This window comes from Macaca mulatta, chromosome 16 (assembly GCF_049350105.2).
Source record: "Macaca mulatta isolate MMU2019108-1 chromosome 16, T2T-MMU8v2.0, whole genome shotgun sequence".
In the NCBI taxonomy this organism is placed as follows: Eukaryota; Metazoa; Chordata; class Mammalia; order Primates; family Cercopithecidae; genus Macaca; species Macaca mulatta.
This window is the reverse complement of record NC_133421.1, coordinates 54,681,112-54,708,837: the sequence shown is the minus strand read 5'-3', so window position 1 is coordinate 54,708,837 and position 27,726 is coordinate 54,681,112. Positions and strand designations below refer to the sequence as shown.

At 44.4% G+C, this 27,726-nt stretch overlaps 1 protein-coding gene and 1 long non-coding RNA gene across 6 annotated transcripts in view; one reads left to right on the top strand and one right to left on the bottom strand.

Moving 5' to 3' along the window:
• Positions 1-3,139: 3,139 nt before the first annotated feature.
• On the bottom strand, positions 3,140-6,261 carry LOC114673125 (uncharacterized). Its single transcript, XR_013406487.1, has 2 exons — positions 6,137-6,261; positions 3,140-3,794 (listed from the first exon to the last, which is right to left on the bottom strand). It is a non-coding gene; the product is annotated as an uncharacterized LOC114673125 (long non-coding RNA).
• Positions 6,262-6,329: 68 nt separating this feature from the next.
• Positions 6,330-27,726, top strand: part of HLF (HLF transcription factor, PAR bZIP family member) — a 59,687-nt gene continuing 38,290 nt past the window's right edge. Inside the window, exons 1-2 of one of the 5 annotated variants that reach the window (XM_077968801.1) lie at positions 6,330-6,581; positions 9,135-9,470. In XM_077968801.1, coding sequence (XP_077824927.1) covers positions 9,275-9,470 — 196 coding nt within the window. In that variant the 5' untranslated portion in view covers positions 6,330-6,581; positions 9,135-9,274. 5 annotated transcript variants of the gene reach the window in all.

The window sequence follows — 27,726 nt, the reverse complement described above, 5'->3', positions numbered from 1 at the left end:
GCGCTTCACAATGTACCAAGCACCTCCACATAAATTATCTCATTTAATCCTCCTAGCAACTCTGCAAGCTGGGAGGCACAGGCATTAGTTCATATTTCACACAAAGAAACTTAAGATCAGAGAGGTTATCCAAGGTCACAGGACAGAGGCAGAACTTGAACCAGTAAAAACGGAGTAAGTTTATTGAATGAGTGTTTGTCATTTATTTACTGGAGCAAGGTTAAGAGTGCAGGCATTGGAGTCAAGCAGACCTATTTTCAACTCATAGCTTCTCCATGTATTAGCTAGCCGTAGGATCATGACCAGTCACTCATTTCTCTGGGCCTCAGTGTCATCATCTGAAAAATGGGAATAATGAAATATATATCATTGTCACAAGTAATACATGAGATAATATATTTAACTGGTCTAACGTTGCTCCAGAACACAAACACACAATAATTTATGCCTTCTTTATGCTGTTGTTGGCATTTGTTGTAGTAGTAGAAGAAGTAATAGTGGCAGGTGTGAATGTATATCTAGCCCCAAATCCTGTGTTCATTCTATGCAATACACTGCATTGATTTTTTTTCTTCTCCTTTTGCCACACACATTCTTTTCTTTCTCTTTTATACAATTTTCTTTCATCCTCCTTCCTATCACATGTATAGAAATCCTACCATCCTCTGATGTGAAACACACATACACACACATGCCTGATTTAGTATCTCTTCTATCTATCTACCTATCTTAGTCTTTCCTACTCAGATTTACTCAAACAATACAGGGCTCAGGGAAAGGACGGGGAAGCCTCAAGGAAAGGATAGGGAAGGACTCATGCTCCTTTACATGAGTCAGCCTCAGAGGAGAGCTTGGCATTCCCAACAAATGTTTTATTGTTTTGGTTTCCATGATCCTACACCAAGTAAAGAGCTTTGGGGGTCTCCAGTAGTTAAGCTAATTAGATATAATTTTCCTTTTTGGTGCTTTAGCTGAGTTAGAGGTTTCGGGAAGGAGAGAAGGAACAAGCCTGGGTTAGGCATATCTAGCCTAACTCCCACGTGATGCCTTTCACTTCTGAATTAATTCCCTGGATAAAGTGCCCTTCTGACAATGAGATAAACAGGTTCATCTAGAGGTTTGGCTCACTGGAGTATAAAGCCCTTCATAACCACAGTGCTTGTCTCCATCCACCCCAGGTTCCTAGCCCCAAGTAGGCTACAGTGGCAGGCATTGTGTGCTCAACAACGTTTCACACCCACTGGGGATCTGAAACATAAACACTGCTTACACTGCAAAGCTCTCTCTGCAGACCCGCAAGGCTGGTGCCAAAATGGCTGCCTCATGTCTGCCCCCACCGGGCTGCACAAAGGACTCCCCACCCAACCTCACTATCAAAACTTCTGAAATGACAGGACAGGTGGCAACCGCTGGCTGGGCAAAAGGCTAATTTCCAGAACTTCAGAGGAGAGCTGTGCTGGCATCTTTTAAGAAGTTGATTCTGAGGAACGTTTCTTCTATGGTCATTCCTATTTTTAGGACAGTTTTAAACCTCCAGAGCCTCTGCTATCCGTTTCTCCTTGAAGGGCCAACTGAAGGGTTTTTCAGTGGCTTGTCAAATGTTCTTTATCTAGTATTTGTTTGAATTTCTCTAACAAAGAGGTTTAGTTTTGACTTACTGTTTAAGCTCATGCAGGTTAAGACAGGAGCACTGAGGCATTGCTAGCCAATAGGCTTAATTATTTGCTCATACACAAAAAAGCAAATTGGATAATGCCTCTGCTTTTGGCTCTTATCTAACTTAATGTGGACAACTTTGCAGAGGTCTTGTCAACAAACTGAATGAGCCACGGAAAGTGAGGCATTCATTTTAGCCGTAAACTTTGATGAACTTTTTTCTGTTGCTAGATATGAATCAGACCCCAGGAAACTTAGAAAGAACATAGAAAAAGCATTATTCTGTCCTTAGTGATAAAACACCTATTTTTCCTTGGGGTCAAAAGTTTGGGTCACCTGCAAATACACAGTCAAATAATTGTCAGCAATAACATCAAAACAATTCAAGAGGGGGCTGGGTGCAGTGGCTCATGTCTGTAATCCCAGCATTCTGGGAGGCCGAGGCCTGTGGCTCACCTGAGGTCGGGAGTTCGAGACCAGCCTGGCCAACATGGAGAAACCCCGTCTCTTACTAAAAATACAAAAATTAGCCAGATGTGGTGGCTCGTGCCTGTATTGCCAGCTACTCAGGAGGCTGAGGCGGGAGAATCACTTGAACCCAGGAGGCGGAGGTTGCAGTGAGCCGAGATCATGCCATCGCACTCCAGCCTGGGCAACAAGAGTGAGACTCCAACTCAAAAAAAAAAAAAAAAAGAAAAAAAAATTCAAGGGGGAAATGAAAGTCTAAAACAATTGGCTATCCCCATGAGTAAAACCAACCTTAATTCTTACCTCATAGTATACACAAAAATTAATTTGAAATGGGTCATAGGCCTAAATGAAAAAGCTTAAACTATAAAAGTTATAAAGGAAAGTATAGGAGAATATCTCCAGGACTCAGGAGTAGTCAAAAGTTTCCTAGTTCACAGTAAGTAATAATCATGAAAAACAAATTGACAAATTGAACTTTGTCAAAATTAAAAACTGCTCATGGAAAGACGTTATTATAAAAACTAATCAGCAAGCCACAGATGGGAAGAAAATATTCACAACACACAAACATCTGACAAAGAGATTATAACCAAAGTATATAAAAGAACTCCTAAAATTCAGTAATCAAAAGATAACCAAATTCAAAAATGGGCAAGAGACTTGAACAGGAAGATGTGCAAGTTGCTAAGAAGCACACGAAGTAGCAGATGCCATCATTTGTCATCAGGAAAATTCAGATGAAAGGTCCATTGAGAACTGACTATCCATCCACTAGAATGGCTACAAGTTTTAAGAGAAACTGACACCACCAAATATTGATGAGGAGCTAGAACAACCAGAACTCACATATACTGTTGCTGGAAATGCAGGACAATTTACCTGCTTCAGAAGACTATGGAAGAGCTTCTTCTAAAGTAAAACACACATCTCTTCTATGATTCAGCAATCCTGCTCCTATTTGTTTATCCAAGAGAAATGAAAGCATGTGTTCACAAAAGAACTCAGACAAGAATACTCATAAACATTTTATTCGTGCCTAAAAACTGGAAACAACCCAAATGTCCACCAATACAACAGATGAACTTTTGTATATTCATACAACGGAATACTACTCACGAATACAAAGAAATGAACTACATGCAACATTGGTGAATGTCAAAAATATTGTGCAGAGTGAAAGAAGCTACACACAAGAGAGTACATACAGTATGATTTCACTTGCATGAAATTGTAAAACAAGCAAAATGAATCTATAGTATAAGGAGGCCAGGTGAAGAGAAAGAGAAGACCAGCCACCCCAGTGTCCCAGCTGAGACTAACCCAGATTGCAGAATAATGAGAAATAATAAAATGGTGGTTGTTTTAAGCCACTAGGTTTTGGAGTGATCTGTTACACGGCAATCAAAAATCAGAATCATTGCTTTCCTCATGGAATTGTCAGACTACATGATATGACACTCATGGAAGGGCTCTGTAAGTGGACAAGTGCTAAGCACTTGTGAGCGGCAGCCATCTCTGGGCATATGTGCAGATTGGGGTTAGTGTTCATTAGGGATATGTCCATTTGAGAATTAGCCTGTAGAATTCAGAGGGTCTTACTACCCAACCAATATAACCGATTTCTTCTATCCTGTTCGTTTCTCTTGAGCAGCCGTCCGCAACTGCTTCTGGGGAAGAGAGAGAGAGAGAAAGAGAAAGAAAGTTATTCATGGTCAAAATAACCATGAATAAAATATTCATGGTTAAAATAAAGTGTTAAAAAAATAAAAGAAAATAACATTTACAAATGGCCAGAGCAGAAAAGATGCATCAATTTCATTTATCTTGTTAAGGAATGGGGCTAGATTGAAGATTAGCCAGTGCTTATAATTTTTAAGACTCTAAGAAATACCTTTGAAGTTAGAGAAGGATGGAGAGAAGTGAGAGGGAGTCACCATGGTCTAAAGGGCTGGTCCTCAATCTGGTCTGTGACAAGTTGATCAGGCTCAGGGGAATTAAATTAAATGAACCGATTTCCCAAGAAACTGCTTGATCAACCAATGCCAGTTCATCCACGTGCAATGAGAAATGCAATTTCCAAGCCACAGTATTTAGCTCTGTCAGGTGGTAAGGAGAAGATTACTCTGGGAAACCAGATTACTTGACCTGATAAGAGTTTCATGTCTGCAAACATGGGGAAGTGAGGACATGCAGAGAACCATGAGCAGGTGGAGCGCTTTGGGTGTACTGAGTAATGTCAGTGGACTGTTACACAAAGCTTAGGTAACGCATCTTTTGTGCACCTGGAATCTGCAATCTAACAGATTTCTAACCAGGCTGAGCGGATGCTCTCAGTCCTCCCAGTTTATGAACTTACAGGGATGTAAGGAACTCAAGACAGGGAAATAGCCTCTCTCTCCAAAAGGATAGTGGAGATGGATTCCCCTTTTTATTAAAAAAAAAAAAAAATATATATATATATATATATAAAATAGAATTAATGGATTCAGACCATTCACGAAAGACTATTAGCTCCACGCCCAGCTCAGGCACCTTCTCTAGAATCCCTCTCCTAATAATGTAAGTGCCCCTGCCACCTCCATCTTTCCATTTTTGTTCTTTTAATACTATTTTACATTGTTTGTTTATATGCCAAACCCTAAACGACGAGTTCTTGAAGGTTAAAATTATGTCTTTTTCATCTTTTTTCACTAGCCCCCGCATAGTCGCTGGCATACATACCGTGGTGCTCAATAAATGCATGTGGCATTAACTAAAAGTTTGCTGTTTCTGGAATTTGTCTGAAACCTGAAACACTGCAACAACGTCTCACTTAGAACGTCGCCTTACCCTTTTGCCATAATTTTAGAGTGAGGAGGTTGAGGTCACTGGATTACGTGTCCTTTTATGAGGAACCTACAGCTCAGGGCAGAAAGGCACTTGCCACAATCATCCTGCCAGGGTACCCTGAATCCCCTTGCGCCGCCGCTCCTGATCTCTGGGGTTTCAGGCGCCTCCTCTCTTACAACCCCTTCCTGGGGAAGTAAACCCCATCAAGACTCCACCACATCCTTCCCCAGCAACTCAGCCTGGGGTCACAGAGGCCTTTACGTCTCACTGAAAACCGGTTTTCTTTAATTCGTGCCCATTCGTTCTTGCAGCCCCTTCCCCAGATCGAACTACCCTAGTCTTAGTAAGCAGAGGTAAGGAGGGAGGGGGAGAAGCTGCCTGGACCCCCGCGGAGCTCTCCAGGGGGCGCCGCGACTGCACGCCACGCCAGCGCCCGCACCACCCCACGCGGGAACGGAGCTACCACACAGGGGTCGCACGCAGCTCTCGGGGACCGTGGGCGCCGCGGGGTCAAACTGGCTGAGGGAGACGTCGCAGCTGCTGTGACAGCAAGGAAAGCCGAAACCCCCGTAGGGGATACTTTACAAAATTATTTTAATCACCGTGCAGACCTAATAACTTGACCCAAGCACAGTCACCTGTACTCACCCAGAGTAAATATTCCTAAAATCCCATTCAGTGTGTCTGTGTCTCTCCCGCCTCTTTCCGTTTCAGGCAAATGTCTACCCCTCTCGCCCCCCACCGTTAACACCTCTGGGCAGCGTGGGCAACAGTGCCCAGCAGCTCAGCCCTCTGCTCCCCATTCTGCTTTTCGCATCCCATTCGGACTCGTAGGAAGTAGTTATTTTTTGGTGGTGGTGGAAACCGGGCAAGAAAGAAGACGCTAAGCTTGGCTGGGGCCAGGAGAAATATTAAGAAGAGTCATTACCTTCAATCCGATCTAAACCAATCATCTCAAACTTGGCTACTCTTTGGAACCACCTGGGGAGCTTTAAAAACTATGGACGCCCGGATAGCACCCCAGAGGTTCTGTTCTAATTGATCTGGGATGTGGCCTGGGCATCGGGATTTTTTTTAAACTCCTCAGGTTATTCCCAGCCTGAAAACTATGGATATAAATTTCTCATTCCTCTTCCCATCCAGACCAAAATAAAATAAAATAAAATAAAATAAAAAATACCGGAGCGTAAGTTGATGGCCCAGGGAATCTGGCACCTACTCCCCTGTAACCATCCAGCGCTGCAAAGTCCCGGAAAATCGGCGCGCGCGGCGACGCTAAACACACGGTGGCGGGGCAAGCGGGCCAGGCGGGCGGGGCCGCGCGTGGCCCCGCCCCCGCACGCCTATGGGCGCGAGGTGCGGGCCCTGACGTCACTCTTGTCAGGGCCGCCGCACATGGGTGGCCGGATGCGCTGAGCCCGGCGCTGCGGGGCCGCGGAGCGCTGGGGAGCAGCGGCCGCCGGCGCGGGGAGGGGGGTGGGGTGGGACGGCGCGCCGCCTCCGGTGCTGGCACTAGGGGCTGGGGTCGGCGCGGTGCCTTCTGCCCTTCTGCAGCCGTCGACATATTTTTTTTCTTTCTTTTTTTTCAGTTTTGAACATTTTGCAAGACGAGGGGTTCGAGGCAGGTGAGAGCATCCTGCGCGTCGCCGGGGAGCCCGCGGGCACTTGGCGCGCTCTCCTGGGACCGTCTGCACTGGAAACCCGAAAGTTTTTTTTTAATATATATTTTTATGCAGATGTATTTATAAAAATATAAGTAATTTTTTTCTTCCCTTTTCTCCACCGCCTTGAGAGCGAGTACTTTTGGCAAAGGACGGAGGAAAAGCTCAGCAACATTTTAGGGGACGGTTGTTTCTTTCTTTCTTATTTCTTTTTTTAAGGGGAAAAATTTTGAGTGCATCGCGATGGAGAAAATGTCCCGACCGCTCCCCCTGAATCCCACCTTTATCCCGCCTCCCTACGGCGTGCTCAGGTCCCTGCTGGAGAACCCGCTGAAGCTCCCCCTTCACCACGAAGACGGTGAGCGCTGCCGCGGCCCCGCTCCGGGAAGGGACGACGCTCCGGGGGTCCCCCTCCGCGGCCGGGCACGCCCGCTGGAGCATCCCCCCACCCCGCTCCCGCCCTGTCCCGCGGCGCCCCGGCCCCGCTCTGATGAAATTGAGGAGCTCACCCAGCACCCTTCCTCCCCTTCCTCCTCCTCCTCCTCCATGAAAGGGGAGGAACCCCTCCTGAGCTACATTTAAAGAGCTTCGGGCACCCGGCCTCCCTGGGTCCCGCTCCTGCGGCGCGGGTGGGAGGTGTAACTTGACAGGTCAGGATCGTTCCCTAGAACGAGGTACACCCGCACGCAGAGCGAGCCCGCCTGCGGAGGGCAGAGCCTCCCGGGCTGGAGAGAAGAAACCCTGGGGCCTGGTTCTGTGCGGGGCAGGGGGCGGGGGTCGGCTTGAGGGAGGGGGTCTCACTGCGTAGCCTGGGTTTTGGGATTGTGTTACAGCTTCTGTTACTGGTTAGTATTTGTAACCCACGAGGTGTGAGAGAAGACGCCTTTTCTCCTGGTGAAGGGTAGCTGAGAAAGCGGGGTGGGGGCTGGGGCCGGTGGGGGGAGTGGTCTCTCGGCGGGAAGCGGTGCACGCCTCCAGCGCTGACACTTTCCCGGTGCACTTTTTCTGGTGGGAGGGGAGAGCGGAGCAGGCTCACGTGTAATCGCGCAGGAGCCTCCTCTGGCTTGAGCCCTTTCTTGGTAAGTCCCAAACCTTCCCAAGACAACCTTGGCCATAGCGGTAGAGGAGGGGTACGTGTGATGAGGCCCCAAACCCAGCTAGTGATACCACGGATTTGGGTTGATGCGGTTTCATGCCTTCGGTATCACAGTAGCAAATGCGAACCGTGCGACTCACAGTGTAAAGTCTTGAAAGGTTATTTGGCTACAAATAGCTTGGGAGTACTTGCACCTTCTTTCCTAGGAGAGGACAACCTGTTGCATTGCAAGAGTTTGCAATCTGCAGATGATAGCCACGGACCCCTCCTTAACTATGCTTTAAGGAAGAGCATTTGGGAGGAAGGGGCTGCCTGCTGCAGGCTTTTGCATATGTGGGTGTTTTAAGTCAGATTTTCAGATGAGACGGTAGAGGGTTAGAATGGATGGCAGTGGAGGCTGTGTTTCTCTGAAGATGAAACTCAGAAGCAAATTCCTTAATCCCAGATTCCACCCACGACTGAATACTAGAATTGGCAAGATCCAGAATGCTTGTTAAAGACCTAATGGGCGAGCAGTATTTCCAGTTAGAAAATAGCTGCATACTTCCAACATAAGTGTATAGAATAACTCACCTTTTCTAATATCTGTGCTTTTGAAAGGGTTTGTAAATGCATACTGTTTGTAAATTGGATCATACTCAAACGTTTGGGGAAGAGAAGGAAGAAAACACTTTGTATTTTTTTAAACTCCTTTCGTAAAAATCAGTGTGCCCCAGTGGCTTTAGAAGCTAAGACATGTGAGCTCAGAAAGTTCTCATTTTTCTCCTCTGCCAACATGAGGCATTGGTCAAGTTCCTTCAAGTCTCAGAGCCTCCAAGTCTTTGTTGTAAATGGAGGTAATTGCTATTTTGCAAGTTTATTGTGAGATTTTTGAGATAATATATGGAAATAACCAGATATCCAGTAGGTGCTCTAAACATGATATTAAAGAAGGGTGGAAGGTCCCTGCCTTACCAAAATTAAGACCACTAACTCACTGGCTTTGTAAGTCTAAATGACCTCATATTGTTGCTGTGTTGAATTTCTGGAAGATAATTCAAGCCTGGTTATTAGTTGCATATAATCGCAGGTGTTATTTTACTATTTTAAATTTAAGTTATTACTCTTCTCAAATAAGGTGCTGAGGCTGTTCGCTGGTTTTTATCCTAGATCAGCCTGTAGCCCTGCCCCAAGGGCTAGTGCCTTCTTTCCAAAGTAAATAGGAAGATGTTGAAAAACAGGCAGAGATCCACGTCCTGCCTGAACTTTTAACTCTAGATCTACAAAAGACAGCAGCCAGAGAAGGATCCTGCCATTAGTGAGAAGTAGTTTTATAACAGGCCAGGAAGAGTGGTAAAAGAGCGGTATTGTTTTTCTTTTCTTTCTTTCTTTCTTTCTTTCTTTTTTTTTTTTTTTAAGTCCAACTTTCCCTTCTTCTGCAGCATTTAGTAAAGATAAAGACAAGGAAAAGAAGCTGGATGATGAGAGTAACAGCCCGACGGTCCCCCAGTCGGCATTCCTGGGGCCTACCTTATGGGACAAAACCCTTCCCTATGACGGAGATACTTTCCAGTTGGAATACATGGACCTGGAGGAGTTTTTGTCAGAAAATGGCATTCCCCCCAGCCCATCTCAGCATGACCACAGCCCTCACCCTCCCGGGCTGCAGCCAGCTTCCTCGGCTGCCCCCTCGGTCATGGACCTCAGCAGCCGGGCGTCTGCACCCCTTCACCCTGGCATCCCATCTCCGAACTGTATGCAGAGCCCCATCAGACCAGGTAAGTGCCCTGAAGATGCTCCCTTCAGAAAGGGAGGAGGAGGGTGAACGGGACAGGCGAGGTAGAGTTAGCGTAAACATCTTCACACTCAGGTTTTGGCAAATATCCTAAGAGAGGAACCTTCTTCTGCTCCACTCCTGGCAGAGGCTCTCCCACTTTAATGAGCGTCCATGTCACTCATCCGGAGGGTCTGGTAAATACAGACTCTTTGTGTCTACCCCTAGAAATTCTGAGTTTTTGCAAGTCTGGAGTGAGGGCCCGGGCATATGCATTTTAACCAGCTCCCCCATGGGATTGTGATGCGGCCGATCCAAGGGTTGCAGGTTTAAGAAGTAACAACTTACAGTTAATGATTTGGCTAATTTAAACCTCCATCACATCTCCTATCTCTTTTCCTCATTCCCTAAACACATAGATAATAGGTAGCCTCTCAATAGGGGTTGGTTTACCTACATTCACTCTTCTCTGTCCTGAAGGAAAAAAAAATATGAGTAGGGATGTGGGGCAGGTATATTTTTTCCATCCTTTTCATCTTGTTTTGTCATTAGCTGAGATATAGAATCTAAATCCAGGCTCTCATGTTGTGCTTCTGAGGCTTCTTCAGGACCAGACTCCATCTCTCTCGTTGCTATTCCCATAAACCCAACTGTTCTTACTTTTTTTTTTTTTTTTCATTTTCATCTGTCCATCACACTCAATCTACCTGTATCAGAGCCCACAAGGCTGCAAGGTCAGCTGTAAATGATCTTGAAATAGTACACAAAAATATCACCTGAAATGACCAGTACTTCAAAACCCACTGCTAATGCTCAGATATAAACACAGATTGAAGCAGCTTTGAATTCATGCCTTTAGCACCCTGTAGTACAAAATGAACAGGAAGAAAGACAATTTCATGTGCACAGGTAACCAGGAACAAAGATTCATCCAGATAAATCGTCCGGAAGGTCACAGAGCTGAGGGCCTTAGCTGTGGGGGAAGACAGAAAGCAGGACAATGCGAAACTTGTGCTAGAGATTGTTACTGAACTCCGTGTCCTCGACCCTTGTAGAAGTTTCTGTGGCACACAGAGCAAGATTTAAATGGAAGGAAATGATGCAAAGGAGGAAGAGAATACCCCTGCCTTGATATATTCATATTAGAGTTAAAGTTCTTCCTTTCAGATCTCTGCGTGCTGGCCCCTTCTCCAAAATTCACTTTGAATTATAGCTCAAGGCCACTGGCTGGAATGGAATTAATTCTTAGTCTCCAGCCACCCCTGGAGGCTGCGGGGGCTTGGGAAAACACTCCTTTATGGGATCCTGAGCCCCTGCTACTTAGAATGTGCGGTGCCACTGTCTTCAATTTATTTGTAGGAACAGCCAACAAAATGAATAACCCTTCAAAGTGGGAAAACAGCGAGGAGAGAAGGGAACAGAGCTCCGGTGAGAGACACAGTTGCGCCTCGGTCATTGTGCTCTGTAGACTGAGAATCACCACTTTGTAGCTGTGTGACCTTAGAAAGCCACATCATTTCTTGGAGCCTCAGTTTCCCTTTTTGTAGAAGGATACAATTTCTATTTGATTGAGTTGTTGTGAAAATTAGAGGTAATATGTATAAAGGGTCAAAGGATTAGCAATGAGTGTTCTATTTGCGGAAGCAATTGTGATCATTGTTATATGTGTCAACTGTTGTTACTTTCTTCAATCCCTGTCTTTGGAAATATCTTCTTAAGGTAACTAGGTACTGTACATAACCCTTCCTCTGGAGAGAAATGTCAGGAGATTTTTGCCCAGTAGTTACTGGATTGGGGTATTTTGACCCTAACACTTGTAATCAATTGACAAGTATTTCTCAGTCCCCTACCAAATTTAGGATGTGTACCATGTTAGGAATACTGTATTTTTTCCCAGGAGACCTGCACATGTTGGGTGTTCACACCTTGGTTCCTACTGAGAGTCAAAAATTGGGGTTTTGGAAATTGAAGCAGCTTGAAAACTCATTTGTCAGAGCTCATTGGAGTCAGTATTGATCAGTGACTCTCAGAAGCTTGGAATGCCCAGTCGGAGTTGCAATCCATAGCAAAGAACTCCTGAGTTTCAGGGGATATCATTTCGTAAGGTTCTGGTGAAAAGACACTGGGATCAAAGGGAACACTGAGGATCTAGAAATAAGTTCTCCATTTAAATGTCTTATTTTAAATAATGGAAACACATTTTAACATAATTTCCTTCTTGGAATTGAAAACTCAATAGTCCTCACAGAAAAGGAAAAAAGTTAAACCTTGTCTTCAAATACCAAACTCAGGTAAAATAACGCTCTGCTGCTCATAGATTGTTGATCATGATAAAGATTACAACGCAAAATAAAATTCTAAGAGATGTTGGCTTGATGGATGGATATTGCAAGCAAACCAGAAACAGGAGAAAGTTCTTGATTATTCTCTGTGGCTCACAGGAGTGACCAGAATAAAAGTACCAAGTTACTCTTAAGGAAAATAAGTCCTCAGAAGGGAAGAGTGCAGATGTAGCCTCGGGCATTCTGGGAATTGTATAATTTCAGTCTTGATTGGTGTTTGTCAACCTTGGCACTGTTAACGTTTTGGGTAAATCTTGTGTCCTATGCTTTCTAGAATGTTTGGCAGCATCCCTGCCCCTACCTCTTAGTTGCAAGTAGGACCCTCATTGCTCCCGATGTGACTAGTAAAAATGGTCTTCAATCACTGCCAAATGTCCCCTGGGCATAATAAAATCACTCCCGGTGGAGAACCACTGGTCTAGAACTTCAACTTGGACAGCAAAATCTAGGCTTACTTTAGGATCCTGTCACACGAATGGATAAACCACCTGCAATGCTTTATGGCAAAACTTTTAAGAAGGTCAGGGGACGTTGGGTTGCCAAGAAGAAATAGAATATTAATAAGAGCATAATTATACACTTAGTTGATAAAACTAAGCCATCAGGCTAATCAGGAGATAACTGCAGAGTAGTTTATCAAACCGTTGTTTCTGGCTGTTCACTCAGCATGCATCTTTTGAGCTATGCTCTGTTGTGGTGTTAGTGCTACCTGTTTGGTTGAAGGGCAATGAAACCATGAGCTGATAAAGTCTGCATTTCTAGGTCTACCCCAAGGATTTCTTGGAATGACAAGGTGAGCAGTCTTGTGAATATTTATTTATTTATTTATTTGAGATGGAGTCTCGCTCTGTCACCCAGGCTGGAGTGCAGTGGCACAGTCTTGGCTCACTGCAACCTCCACCTTCCAGGTCCAAGCTCTTCTCCTGCCTCAGCCTCCCTAGTAGGTGGAATTACAGGCATGCACCACCACGCCCGGCTGATTTTTGTATTTTTAGTAGAGATGGGGTCTGTTGGCCAGGCTGGTCTCAAACTCTTGACCTCAAGTGATCCACCCACCTCGGCCTCCCAAAGTGCTGGGATTACAGGTGTGAGCCACCACACCTGGCCCATTCTTGTGAATTCTCATACTATTTACCATGACTGCCCCACCCCCTTTCTTATCTTGGGCACCCCATCTCTATTAGTCTAACTGACCAAAGAATGAATGAAATATCTGAAGAAATCCAGTTTTCTTTCAAGAAACAATCCAGGGATTCATTAAAACCTGTTGTGGCTATTGTATGGTCACCAAGCTTTCTGGGCTGACATCTTAATGAAGGGAAGAGTAGTGGTTCTTGGAGGCTGGAGCTAACTGCAGGGGCTCCTCGGTCATCCAAGGTGTAGTGTCCTGAATGTTCCTAGGCCAGCAGAGATGGCAGGAGTCATTCTGATGACTTCAATGTTTGCATTGTAGATACTTTCAGAGGTGGGATGTGGGGGTGCTCTCCTGGAGGCATGAATATATGCCGGGTACTGGAAAAAGAAGAATCTGTTTGCCCTGAGAATTGAGCGATAGCTTTAAGGACAGCCATCCCTTTAGGGAAAGTCATCTATAGCAGACAAAGGCAGAGTTATTTTTATATCACATGCTTGTAAAGCCAGATTTGAAATTGTTTCCTCTGGTGGTTTTTCTTTGAATAGCTGGGGGGTGTCCTACCACTGTTAGGCCCATATTCCGCTGAGAATTAAGAAGGCTGTCTTTCTAGTTCTGAGCATGGAGACCGGGTTATGATGAAGGCTGGTTACAGAGTACAGTGAAAACCCTTCCATGTGGTCGTGTGTGGGAAAAGGATGGCATAAGTGGGTGGCACAAAAGGAGCGGGGGTGGGGGAGAACCCATTGTACCTTTGCAATATGGAGTTTGTGTTCTGTTTCTGCCGACCTTCCTTGTGAGAAGGTTTGGGTATGGAAAGAAAATGCTGGCCTGGGAATCTGAATAATGATGGAGGGAAGTTCTGCGCAGGTGATTTCTGCGTTTATGGAAGGTCGGAGGATTCTCTTTCTTTTCTCAATAGTGAAGCTCCCCTTAAGGGCGTGCAGTTCACATATCTTTCTAATCCGGCAGACTGATAACATCTGCAGGTTGGGAGCGCCATGACTGATAGTGGCTGTGCCCGGTGTCTCAAGCATCTTGAAAGTGCTGTTCATTCATCAGGGGCTAGGGGATCCTGAAGGGGAGGGAGTCATTGCTCTGTTTCTTGGAGAGTTTATCTTCTCCACGGAGCCCTGTAGAGGACGGGCTTGCTGACATTCACAGGATAGTAATCCCAAGCCTGTGGCAAGAGGTATTTTGGGGTATGTCTGGAAAGCAAGGCAACTTGGTGGTTAGGAGTGTAGGCTGTGGGCTCAGGGGCTTGGGTTTACATCCCGGACCCACCCCTGGCTTGCCATGTAACTTTGTGTCAATTTCTTAACCTCTTTAAGCCTCAGTTTACTCATCAGTAGAATGGAAATTACAAATGGCCCCTCTCCCTTGGAGTTTTGGCAGGTTTAAATAAGATCGCACTTGACAAGTCCGGCCGGTGTGTACTGCGTGAGTACTCAGTGCATTCAGCCGTTATGGTGTCAGTGGCATGGAGGTACAGAAAGGAATGACTGGATTCCCAACCCCTGTTTTCTATTTCGGGGTTTATTTACCCAGTCCCCTTCCCTCTGCAAAAATAGGACATACTTTCATGCATTTTTTTTTTCTTTCCCATCATGTCCAACACTTACTCTGTGCAGCCAGCCTGACCTTTCTCTTCCTTCTGGGTTAGGACAAGTCACTTCCCTGATGTTAACCCAGCAGCATGGCTTCTCGGTTACCAACTCCTGTTCTGCCAATGTGGAAACAGCCACTGTCTAGGTGCCCAGCCCCCGAGCTCTCGTGTGAGCCCTGGCAACCCTGGCTGCCTGCCTGCATGACCGTGTGCTCCAGACACGTGGCTGTGCCCTGTGGAGCTTGCCCAACGCTGTGTGGTGTGCTGGCTTGCTTTTTTTTTTTTTTTTTTCCTTTCCCTCCTCCCTCTCGCTTCCCTTCCCAGGAGAATGACAGCAAGTGCCAGCAAGCAATTGTAATCCTGACCCTGGCATGAGAAAGCTGAGCTCTGGAGGGCAGCTCAGATGCCAGGGAAACCTGTTCTGTCCAACATTCTAGCCAGACCCCAAACCCGGCCCTCTCTCCTGCCTGTCTGCCCAGAGGCCCTGTCTTCTCTGCGCTGCTGTGGTGGGCAAGATTCCTGGAGGCCAGCTCCTGCCAAGGGTCTTGGCAGAGTCTTTCCAGTTCAGCACTGTGCCTACCAGACTAGAAAAATAGCAGTATAAAGACAGAATTAGGTGGAGGAGAAGGAAAGGGGGTGGGGGAGGTGGGAAGAAAAAACCCTTGTTAACATTCTCATGTAGAAAGCCAGAGAAGGGGAAGACAGCCGTGATTTATTAGGTTTCTCAGAAACCTCTCTTCCAACTAGCACTAATCACTTTTACCCAGGAATCATTTTTTATGTCTCAGCAATGAAAATGGAGAGAAGAGGGGAGGTAGTAGAGAAAGTAATAAGATGAAAAAAATTAGAAAATAATATATTAGAGAGGTACAGGGCCTGTGTTTGATTCTGTAACGGTAGTGGGTGAGAATATTGGTCACAGCTAATAGTGATTATAATAATAGGCCCTCCCCCAGCAAATGTCTTGTCCTAAAGATACTACACCACCGTTTTCCTATAAATTTCAATTTCCCTCAGACTTAGGTGCCTCTGTCTCACCAGGCACAATGTCTGTCAGAATGTCCTGTGTTTGAGACACCAGTCTATATGGGCAATATAGCAGTAATGTTTTTTAGAGCACAGAATCCAGTAAACAAACCAACCTGAGTGTGAATCCTGACTTTGCCACTCATTAGCTGCTCACGATCTCAGGCAAGTCATTTAAATGCTCTGAGCTTTCAGCTTCTCATCTGGAACTTTGGAACAATCATTGGACCTGCCTCATAGCACTGTTGAAGGTCATATGAGCCAATGCATGCAGAGTAATTGTCACCCTGCGTCGCACACAGCAAGTGCTTAATAACAGCTGCTGCAAGCAGCACCTTCACCACCATCGAATCGCATTTCCCATGGGAGGACCAAGCATGGGGCTCAGAGAGAGTCTTGATACTTTTCCCTTCCTAGCTAATTAAGGAACACTGGTCAAGAAATTTGGATTTCTCTCCTGCTTCTCTGCCAAGTCTTGCTTGCCCTTCTCTTAGCCTCTGAATTTTAGGTGACCTTGAGTAGCTGACTGTACCCTTTACTCATTCTTCCTGGCTCACGGGATTAAATAAACAAAATGCATTTTGAAGAAGTTTTTTTGTTTGTCTGTTTGTTTTTTGAGACAGGGTCATGCTCTGTTGTCCAGGTTAGAAAGCAGTGGCATGATCATGGCTCACCACAACCTCAACCTCCCAGGCTCAAGAGATCCTCCTACCTCAGCCTCCCAAGTAGCTGGGACTACAGGCATGCACCACCACACCTGGCTACTTTTTGTATTTTCTATAGATACAAGGTTTTATCATGTTGCCCAGGCTGGTCTTGAACTCTGAGCTTAAGCGATCCACCTATCTTGGCCTCCCAAAGTGCTGGGATTACAGGTGGAAACCACTGTGCCCTGCCCAAAGAAGTTCTTGATAATAGATTTCTTCCGTGTCATATTTGGTAATAGGTCAATCAGTTACTGCTACCATTGAATGTTTAACGATAGACATTAATACTTATATTTAAAGGCAATATAGTGACCTTGGGGGTAAGGAAGCCATAAAGGTATGTTATGGTGTTTCAAAAGGAGAAGAGTTCAGTTTATTCTCCTGCTTGCAAGCAAGACTTTACACAAGCATTCCAGAATAATAATTCCTCCTCTACCCAAGGGGTTCTTTGATGAGTAAATTCTTAATCTTTCTGAACCTTGATAGTCTTTTCTGCAAAGCAACATCCTTGTTGGGTTTCTGTGAGCTTTCTAAAGCTACCATGTAGGAAAGATCCAGCTTGGTGCCCTGTACATAGTAGACAAGCCTTTACCATGAGTCAGTTCAGTTACTTTTCTCTACGAAGTGATACAGTGATTAGAAAACAACAGAGGACTTTGGGAGGCTGAGGCGGGAGGATCGCTTGAAACCAGGAGTTTGAGAGCAGCCTGGGCAACATAGCAAGACCCATCTCTACAGAATATATTTTTTAAAATATTAGCTGGATATGGTGGCACGTGCCTGTAGTCTTGGCTACTTGGGAGGCTGAGGCAAGAGGATCACCTGAGCCTAGGAGTTCGAGGCTGCAGTGAGCCTTGATTGCATCGCTGCACTCCAACCTGGGTGACAGAGTGAGAACCTGTATCTAAAATGAAAAATAAAAGAAAAAGCAACAGAGGAGGTTTTAGGAGGCGAAGAGCAATGTGCACGGTCCCAGAAATAGCATCTGTTTTTGTTTTGTGCTTTGGTGTTTTGATTTGTGCACCCTGAGGAAGAGAGACAAGAGTACAATTTGGCTGCTCGTTTCCAGAGACAGTGATTTAGTAGGGAAGATAAGACTTTTAGGCAAAGTGATGAGTGACAGGACAAACGAGCATGTTCTCAGTGTCAAATGATTGGTATATAGAGGCTTCCAATATCTGTTGAAAAGAGGAGGTTGAAAGATTAATCAAGAAAATGAATAAAAATTTTAAAAATAAATAACAGAGCAGTATAGCCAATAAGAGCTGCCAGACCTCACAGGAAGCAGCCTTTGCTCAAGGCAAAGGTGCTGGGGGAAGCTTCTTAGAAGAGTTGTAGCCTGTGATGGGCCCGGAAGGAGGGGTGAGAGAGCCAGATTGGAGAGGTTCATGCCCCACAAAGTTACAGGGGCAGGAATGCCCACAGGGTGTTTTAAGCAACAGGGTGTAGATCCAGTTTGGCTGGTGCAGAAAATTCATATCAAGGAGTCAAGGAGATGAGTCAGAGAGGTTGGTGCCAGTCAGGCTGACAGCTTCATGAGTACCAGGCTGCAGCGCTTGAACTTTATCCAGTAGGCAATAGGGAGCCATTGAAGGTTTTTGAGCAGGGAAGTGGCATGTAAACATTTCCACTTGAGTTCAAGGTTGGATTGGAAACATTTTTAGAAACTTGACAATAGTTTCCTCTGGCAAACCAGGATTTCCTTATTTTTATTATTTTGAAAATAAATACTCTCCCTTGAACATCAAACAGCTTTTCAAAATACGATGTTCTAATGATCTAGAGAAAGTAATTCAAAAACACAGGGTTTAGGTTTCATTTATAAAACCCATAATTTTGGTGATTGGGGGAAACACTGTTTGGCAAGGAAATAGTTTGAGGGATTTGACTGGTTCAGAATTTAAAAGTCCAAAAGCAGGCCTGGTCTCATAGGAGTAGAAAAATAGATTTTAATAAACCCAACTCATTAACGTTCATCACTTTTAAATGCCTCTATTTTATACAGCTTACTAGGTTTGCAAATAAGTGTATTGAACCAGATGTTATGTATATGTTTGTGTGTGCGTGTGCGTGGGCATGCATGCGTTTGGGTTTGTGGGTGGGGGTGGGAAGGTTAATGTCTCAGTGATACAAGTGGTACCTGATTATAAGGATTACCTGGAGCAGTAATATCAAGCTAAAAATACTAAGCCAAGTTTCTGGCTAGCTTATTAATTTTACTCCTGGGAAACAAAGGAGTCATTATTACAGTTTTGCATTCTTGAATCCTGACCTTGTATTTGTGGCTCCCTTCTTTCCTGAAAACAGAATTGTACATCATGCTTAGATATGGGATGTGTGTGTGTGTTTCACATCGGGAGTACTAGTAAAGGAAAGGGACATACATTGTGGGAGGGGATCGGATTGTAGGGGGTTGGACGGCTGAATGTCATGTGCATGAAATGACTTGCTCAAGCACCCTCTAAAGTGTACCCTGATATCAAGCCAAGATTTCAGAAGGCTCAAAGAGTTGCCATAACCCAATCTAGTTCACTTACATAGAAAATAGCTGTCAATGTGGGCATTTCACCTCCAGCTACATACAGTTGGGATAATTACAGGAGTGTTGGCAGAATCGAGTGTCTGCTGGGGGAGAAACTATAGTATTTGTTTCTGTTAAATTGGCTTGTGTGGTGGGTACAGACGCCATGACTGAATGTGGAAATTCCTAAAATGTTAGTTTTTCTTCTTTTCTGACTTTAACAAACTGATGTTACTCTCTTAACTCACTACCTATCCAATCTCATTTTCTTTCCTGAAAAACTACGCAGCTCCCCTGTCACACAGGGTTCGTAAAAGTTTTGTTTTTAGAAGTTTAATCTGGGATTTGTTTCCTTAATGATCTTTGGAAGAATGCTTTGGAATTTGAGGTCTTATCATGAGACGTGGCTTGTGGCTGTTCAACCCTGTTGCCTCTCAAATTTTGCCTGGGAGACCCTATATTCCTAAAAACAATGAGTGCATGCTACAGAAAGATGCTTCAGGGAGCTACAACACTAAATCATCTGTGACAAAATGTTCTCTTAGAAAGTGGAATTGCATAAACGGATCAGCAGAAATAAATGCTTTGGCAGAAATTCCTTGAGTGGGGAAGAGCAATGCTTTCTTTTCTAATTAGCTCTGGGTAACAGTCTGCTGTGATGTCTTTGCTGTGGAACCCAGGCATGGACAGTGGAGCAGGAAATCTCATCACTGCTCTCTAAGTGCTTCTCCACTTAATGGAAAGAGTTAAGCACGCCTGTCCGTTCATACACAAGAAATGCCACTTGAATTGAATTGAATTGAATGGGAAAAGCAAAGGTTTGTTTGGGGGACGGATGCCACCAGGCCCTGACCAGTGGGAGTCAATGCGGCAAACCAGATGAACAAGATCATCTAGATACGCAGTAATCAGATTACCCAGAACAGAAATCTCAATACCCCAAGATATGAAGGGTTATTTTAAGGATAGTGGCAAACAGTTAAACTCAACTTGCTCTGAAGATTGAACAGAAGACTTAATTCACCTTAGGATGGAGTCATTATGATGTGGGCTGAATTAGTATCACTGAAGGAGACCATGCAGGCTTTTACTAGAGAACTATGAAAACAGGACAGAGATCTCAGATCCAATCAAAATAGTATTGCTTTTAAAAGGTCAAATGCCATTGAAAGATTTATAGAGGAAATAGTAGGTAATACAAACTGTAAAGATGGAAATAAAGCCTTGAAAGAGTCTCTGAAGACAAGAAGAGAGAAATTTGCAGAACTGGCCTCGTAAGAATTGCATAAAATTCATTTCATTATGATTGATTTCTTTGTATTAATACACCTTCCTGGGAAAGTGAGTATCTTTTTTCCTCATAGAATCTAAAGCATGTTTGTTTCAAATGGGCAGTGGCAACTAAATGATTTTAAAATAATATTTATATTCATGTCAAAGAAGTTATTTTTAACATTATAAGTGAAATTTATCTAAACATAGTAGGCCAGATAATGATATTTAGTTATTGACTTCCTAAACAACTAATGACAGGAAGATTCAGTATTACACAAACTAGGTATAAAGAAGCAATTTAGGTCTGCTTATTTTATTTCTTCTTTGACCCTCTCACTTGCGTGGCAGTAACATTGCATTGATTCAGATTTTATGATCATTTTATCTTGAATTGCTTAAACTAAAATTTATATCTTTGTTTTCTTTATAAAGAAATATATTACTAGCTGGGCACAGTGGCTCATGCCTGTAATCCTAATGCTTTGGGTGGCCAAGGTGGGAAGATCACTTGAGGCCAAGAGTTCAAGACCAACCTGATGAGACCCCATCTCTACATTATATATATTTTTAATTTAAAAAGCAAAAATATTACCAAACAGATTAATTATGCAAACATAATTTTGGGACACAGAGTTAACTTGAGTACAAAAGAGTTTTTAAAGATTTTAACTGTGTATATATAAATTAATATTCTGAACGACAAGTGCATATTAGTGAATAGCAAAATAATTTTTGTCATTCAGACATTTCAGTAATTGAGATTAGCATTCCCACCAAATTGTTGCCAGTTATCTCCATCTGTCCCCTTCTCCATTCCCCCCACCACTAAATTTTCATATCTTTAAATTTTCATATAAGTATATGGAACCGAAATATTATTTTCATTCATTTACCTGCCATCAGAGAGGATGTCATCGGCCAACCCCCAAAGATGGTGTGGGATCTACCAGCCATATAACTCTTCTGCATTTGTTCCCTCCATTGTAAGTGAGGGTGCTAATACCTGCTTCAGAGGATTCCTGGAGAAGTAAATGAGATGATACATGTACAGCACTTAGAACAGTGCTCAGTATATAAATGGCAGCTTTCAGCAGTTTTATTTTTATTCTACAATTACTATTCCTTCTCTTCTTCCACCTCCATGGCTATTTTATGGACACTTAAGTGGGAACACATCTTGTGTTACAGCAATGCTATAGCAGTGATGGCCTGGAAACTGCTTTTGAGTTATTGCAGGGAAGAAAGGATCGTGAAGAGATAATAAAGCAGGTGAGCACCCTGTGTATTTACACCTGTGAGAAGATACATCCCACCTCAAACACCATTTGTGGTCCTATCACCCTAGCATGTCACAGTGTAACTGCCTGCTTTCTTGGATAGCTCTTGTAATAGATGTATGCTCTGCAGAAACTTTGGTTTCCAACTAGTCTGCGTCTTCCATCTCCATATGCCCTGCTGTGCCTGCATATGTCTTCTGGTGCTATGCCTGGAAGATCTTGAGTGGGTAAGGGTGAAAGGGAATTTAGAATACATTTCCTTTGGTGCTCTAGAGCCTTTCCAACATGCTGCCAGATCTGTGTTTTCTGTTTCTTCTTTTTACCCTTGGTGGCACTTCTGGGCCATGAAGTAGTGAACCGGCTGTCCTCTAGTTGTTGTTGATGGGCTCTTGAGTGACGTGGAGGCAGGAAAATGGGTTTTCAATGGTCACAAAACTCCCTGACCTTCTGCTTTCCTTAGTGTGAGTCTCTCAAATACACACTTCTTAACTCTCCTTTCTCTGTGCCAGAGGGAAACATGGCAGGGAGGGGTCCAGCTAGGAAAGAATGGGCTTTTCTGAAGTGGAATGGAAATATAAGGAAATTGTAAAAACAAAAGTAGATTATTTGGAAGAAACATGTAAAAACAGTTTTTACACAAAGGGGACAACTAGAAGTTGATTGATTTAAGAATTGAGTTTAACCTGGTGTGACTTTGGTTTCCAACTAGATTACAGCTGTGGGGTTCTTGGCCTTTGACATGCGTCTTGCTCACAGTAGGTTGTGCACTATACATGTGGGTGTGGCAGGATAAGACTTTTAAAGGTACAGCAGTCTCGAGAGATTGCAAAGTACATCAGCATGAAACTAGGCAAGATTTTAGCCTCTTGAGAGGGATGTTCAATTTCAGCTAAAGCTCCCTCAGCATATTTTTGTATCCCATCAAATATCTCTGAGTCGCGGCCAGGCGCGGTGGCTCACGCCTGTAATCCCAGCACTTTGGGAGGTTGAGGAGGATGGATCACTTGAGGTCAGGAGCTTGAGACCAGCCTGACCAACACGGTGAAACCCTGTCTCTACAAAAAATACAAAATTAGCCAGGTGTGGTGGCGGGTGCCTGTAATCCCAGCTACTTAGGAGGCTGAGGCAGGAGAATCACTTGAACCCTGGAGGTGGAGGTTGCAGTGAGCCAAGATCATGCCATTGCACTCCAGCCTGGGCAACAGGAGTGAAACTCCATCTCAAAACAAAACAAAACAAAAAATATCTCTGAGTCCCTCCCTGCTTTTATAAAAGAGTGGACACAATGCTCCTAAGTTTAAATCAGGTCAATTCAGTATGAAATCATAGCAATAGCCATTATGTGTTAAAACCAGGATTGTCCTAAATACTTACTGTAAGTGGTTGTAGGAAATCAACTCATATTAGAAATGATATTGGTCCCTGGAATTTAGTCTGTTCCCAAGAGGACTGAATGTTGTGAATACATTGCCAAAGTATGTTTTCTTTTTTTCTCCATCAGCCCTTCCATTCTGACTACAGGCAGCTTAAAAATAAATTTGGGCATATCTCGGTGGCCAAAAACCATGGAGATCAGGATGAAATCATTTTCAAGGCAGAAATAACAAGCGTTGATAAAGATATTCAGAGAAACACAGTCCTAATAGCATCAGCACGTGACTGTGGAGCCCTTTAGTCACCAAGCTAAATTCAATTTGGAATCAGGGGTCTGCTGAAAAGCCAGGAAACTTTGAGCAAGTCACTTGAATTCTGAGCCCCCATTTCCTCATCCGGAACATGGTGGCCTATTTTGTAGGATTGTCATGCACGTTAAATTACATTAAACAAGCTATCAGTAAAAGGATGTGGGACTGTGCCTACTCGGATTGTCACCCAGCGAGTTTTAATTCAGAGTCCAAATCTGGTATTTAAAGACCACGTTCTAAAATGCACTTGTAGTTAATGTCTTTGGAGTCTTGCTTCCAGGATTTTGAGTTGCTGGACTGGGTCTTTGTAAGCTCCGTGATGCTGCTTTGGGAACACAGGAGATTTAATCTGTAGTCCTGGCTATGCTCTTAATTGCGAATATAACCTTAGGTGTTCAGCTTCTCTGGCTTTTACTTTTTCATCTGTAAAATGGGAATAATCTGCGTCCTTCTAACTTACAAGTATGTCATAATAGAAAACTGACCGAACAGTTTACATCAATGTCCATTATTATTTCCGTTGGGTTTTAGGTGGCAAGAGATGGAAAACACATAGCAACAATTTCAAAGGTAGGCCAGTTCCAAAGAGCACTGAACTTGGAGTCAGCCAATCTAGGTTCTAAAGCCAATCTGTCAGCATTAGGTGTCTCTGGACAGGTCACCACATCTCTCAAAACCTAATTTTTCTTGTCTATAAAATGTAGGCGCTGTTTCTAGCTTTGTGACTCCCATGTTCAAAGACTACTATGTGCTGGAAGACGACTAACATTCACATTTTGGTGAATGTCTAAAAAAATTTAAAGCCCCTTGGGGGTAATGGAGCTGCTCCCGAGCCAAGTAGTAGATGGATTAAGAATCTGACATTCTGCCACCCATAAAGGATGACAGAGTTTAAAAACTAAAGCTGAAAAGCAGAAGACATTTGACACCTTTTGGAGAAAAAACAACAACAACAGTGAAGCTAGTGACTTCCTTAAAAAATGGTCTTCATGCGGAATGGGAACCACCAGATTCTCTCTGGTGTTCAGCATTCCAGAGCAACCCTGAAAATAAATTATCCGGCTGGAATCGTTGCTCCAACAGTTGGATTTCTTAGCAGTAGTTTATTAGCCAGACAAAATAATTTTTTTATAAAGAAAAAGAAAAAAAAGGAAAGCCCGCAGAAGGAAAAACCCCAGGGCCCACTGCTAGCTCTTTTGATGACAACTTTTCTAGAAGGGCAGTGGCCAGAGGGGGCCTTTGGCTTTTCTGGGTGGCTGGAGTCAGGTTTGTAGGACCTGCCTGTGATAGTAGGTTTCATCTTGCAGCTGACTCTGATGGATTAGTAGGTACCTGGAAAGTCATTTTGAAAGATTCCGAGGCTTGGTCTGGGCTCAGTGAAGAGTTCTGTGATTAACTAGTGATGTCTGTCGTTGGCTTGGGTGGGGCAGTACTGGTGCCTGGTGTTTGCTGTCCTGCCAGAGCAGGTTGGGAAGATCCTTTAGTACTTGTCCTTCTGCTGGGCAGCAGATCAAGGACTCGGGCCAGTGTTGCTTCCGATGTACTGGAAAAGTGTTTTCCGAGCCTCCAGCACATAATGTTTTACTCTCTGAAGGAGGCTTATTCTGATTAGCTTAACAGAGAGAATGGAAGAAAGGAAGTCTATTGATTCAGCTCCTTGGTCACGAGACAGGAATTGCAAGGTGGAGGGAAGCTGGAATTCCAACATGTAATTCCGTGGATACTCCGATAAAGCACAGGCGTAGGTGTCACTGATCCAGCAGAGGCAGCCACAAACCGCAGGCCCTGGTAAGCTGCCTGTGGCCAGAGGTCATGGCTGCAAATGCCAGGGGAACTGCATCCTTGGTAGGCAGTCAACCATGCACTCCATACTTGCGATTCTTGATATTTGAAATCAAAGTGCAGCCACTTTTCTTTAAGGAAGCTTTAGAGAACTTGCCAGTCTGTTTAGGATTGAAGGTGATTCTCAGTTATCCATGCTGATGGAACAGATAAACTGAAGTTCATTTCTCCTCAGCTGTGGAACGTGCTTTATGTTTTTGTGCTGTTGATCTGCTTTCCTGGTAAGGTTTGAACTCTTCAGATTTTTCTTTCTATAAAGAACGGTTGAGGGGGAGTGTAGTGCTTTTTGCAGCTCCCCCAGTATGTTTCTAACATAGCCAGCCAAATGTCTCTGAGCCCTCCCAGCCTCCTAACTTTAAATCCATGAACTGCACCAGGGAAATAATCAACTAGCTGTAGTTTGTTGAGCACTTACTGTGTGCTCCCTGGGATCCAGGTACAGCAGTCTTGAGGGATTACAAAGTACATCGGCATGAAACTAGGCAAGATTTTAGCCTCTTGAGAGGGATGTTCAATTTCAGCTAAAGCTCCCTCAGCATATTTTTGTATCCCATCAAATATCTCTGAGTCACAGCCAGGCGCGGTGGCTCACGCCTGTAATCCCAGCACTTTGGGAGGTTGTGTGACAAGGACTTGATCCAAGAGTGTGTTGGGCAATAGGGTGAAGTGGGCTGCAGGTTAAACATTGGCTATAGGGATTTGCAAAAGAGTTCACTGAGAGTGGGCCTGACTTCCTCTGCTACTGCTGTTTCCTGTTGTTTCCAGTAGCTGCACTTGAGCTCTGCATACGATTAACTTTCAATTATCCTGAGGCTGATTAACTGGTTTGCAGATTAACCAAGGTGAAAGCTCACCTGGGCCTGGGAGTCGCTCATCAACTCAGCTGCTCCATAATTAGCTGGTGATGGCTAATTGCCTGCCCCAGGGTTAGGAAACCTGGGCACTGGGTGACTGCAGGGGAGGGGGACCAAGGGATGACTTCTTCCAGGACCTTCTACTCTCTCCAACCAGAGGTGCCCTCTAGCCCTATAAACTTCTGCATTCTCCAGTGCAGTACCTGAGAGGTTCAGAAATTCTCTGGGTCCTGGTGCTCTGCTCCTGCTACCTTTCAGCTCCTGCCCCCAACACCTTGTTCAAATTGGGAACAAGTTGACCACAGGGCACAGTGAATTTGAAAGTCCAAAGATTAAGTAATACGTTGAAAGGGACCCAGTGAGCAGGGGCCACTAATCCCCTTTCTTCCTCAGCCTAGGAACCTCCTCCCTTCCCAAGATATAGATAAATATAGAATAGATTGAGACCCTGAGCAATGGTCTCTTGGCCAGTGGAGACCAAGACCACTGAAGCAAGGAGTCAGGGGCTGCCCACAACAGCAAAGCTCCCTAGAGTCCAGGCCACCCAATCGTGATTGTTTGGGATCCTTGTGATTGCCTCCCATGGCTGCCCAGGTTCATAGAGAGTTGACCGCATTTGCCTGGGTCCCTGTGGGGTGAGAGTATGGAAATATGTGTATTTGTCACACCTTACACCAGACCAGAATATACACAGTTTAATCTAGGAGTCAAGCTCCTGCCATATTTGGAATGATCTCAGTTTTGAGACATGGTACCTTGGATCCCAGGTATATCCAAAGTCTTGAGAGTGTCCATTGAGGACTTTGGTCTGTAGCCCACCAAGAAAGAGTAAACATTTGCGCAGGATCCTATTTGATGGGATTCCATGGATTGTTTTCATTTCTTAAGCAGCATTCCCCTGAGCCTTTGACATGTCTTTCCATCTCTGGCTGTGTTCTCACTTGCATTTGCCAGGCCTGCAATGCCCCTGCCTTGATACAACACAGTGTGCCGGCAGCTGCAGTCCCTTTTCAGCCAGGGCCATGGGTTTCCTTGGGTCCTTCTCTCTGGCTCACGTTTTCCAGGGCTGTTGGTGTGTACAGTCTAGAGATCACATTTTATTAACACAAAGAAATCTGCTTGGGCTGCCTGGCTCTTGCAGTCACGTGGAGAGAAATGTGTTCCTTTGGTCCTTCAGCCTGCAGCACTCTGTGCAAAATACAGCAGAGAGCTGGGCACGGGGCCAAGCTTACATTTCACTTCGGAACACACTTTCACATCACTCTTTGGCAGAACATCCACGGCGGTGTCTATTTGGGGAGTAAGTTAGAGAAGTGTTGTTTCCCTCTTATGAGTGTCGAGAGATAGGACCTTTAGAAAATGTTTTACTTTTCCCCCGCCTTCATCTTCTTCGCGGTGCCCAGGTACTAAGGTGATCCAGCTAAATGTGGCAGTGGTGCCTGTGAGAAGCCCCTTCCTTCCTCGGGCCACCCTTTTCTCTTGCAAAATCAGTAAACAGAGCCAGGACCGCCTGGGACACAGAAACTGAGGCCAAGGTAATAACATCAAAACCAAAGTCCTGGAACTCTTGAGTAAGCTAGTTACCCTCCCAGATAAAACAACTTTGTTGTCCAAACCTTCTTTCCAGAGATCTAAGACTTTTCTAATGTTGGTCCAAGGCCAGCCATGGAAGGAAGGAACTTCAGCAAGCCGCCTGGAATGGCAAACACTGTTAAAACAAACAAATGGACCTTTGCCATTTGGTTTTCCCTGACTTGTCTATTTTTATTTCTTTTACCCACCCTTGTACTTTACCTCTCGATAGTACCCTCCTTTTTCCACCCCTACTGCCATTCTCATCTCACTTTTCTCAGGGGCCAAGCTGGCTGTTTTGCCTTCAGTAAAACAAGTATCTAATTTCAAAGAGAGGAATTAGGAGAAAGAGGTGGTATAATTCGTTTTTGGGGTAATCTTGCTTCCCCAAGCTCCTCTATTGTTTGTTCTTATAAGTGGC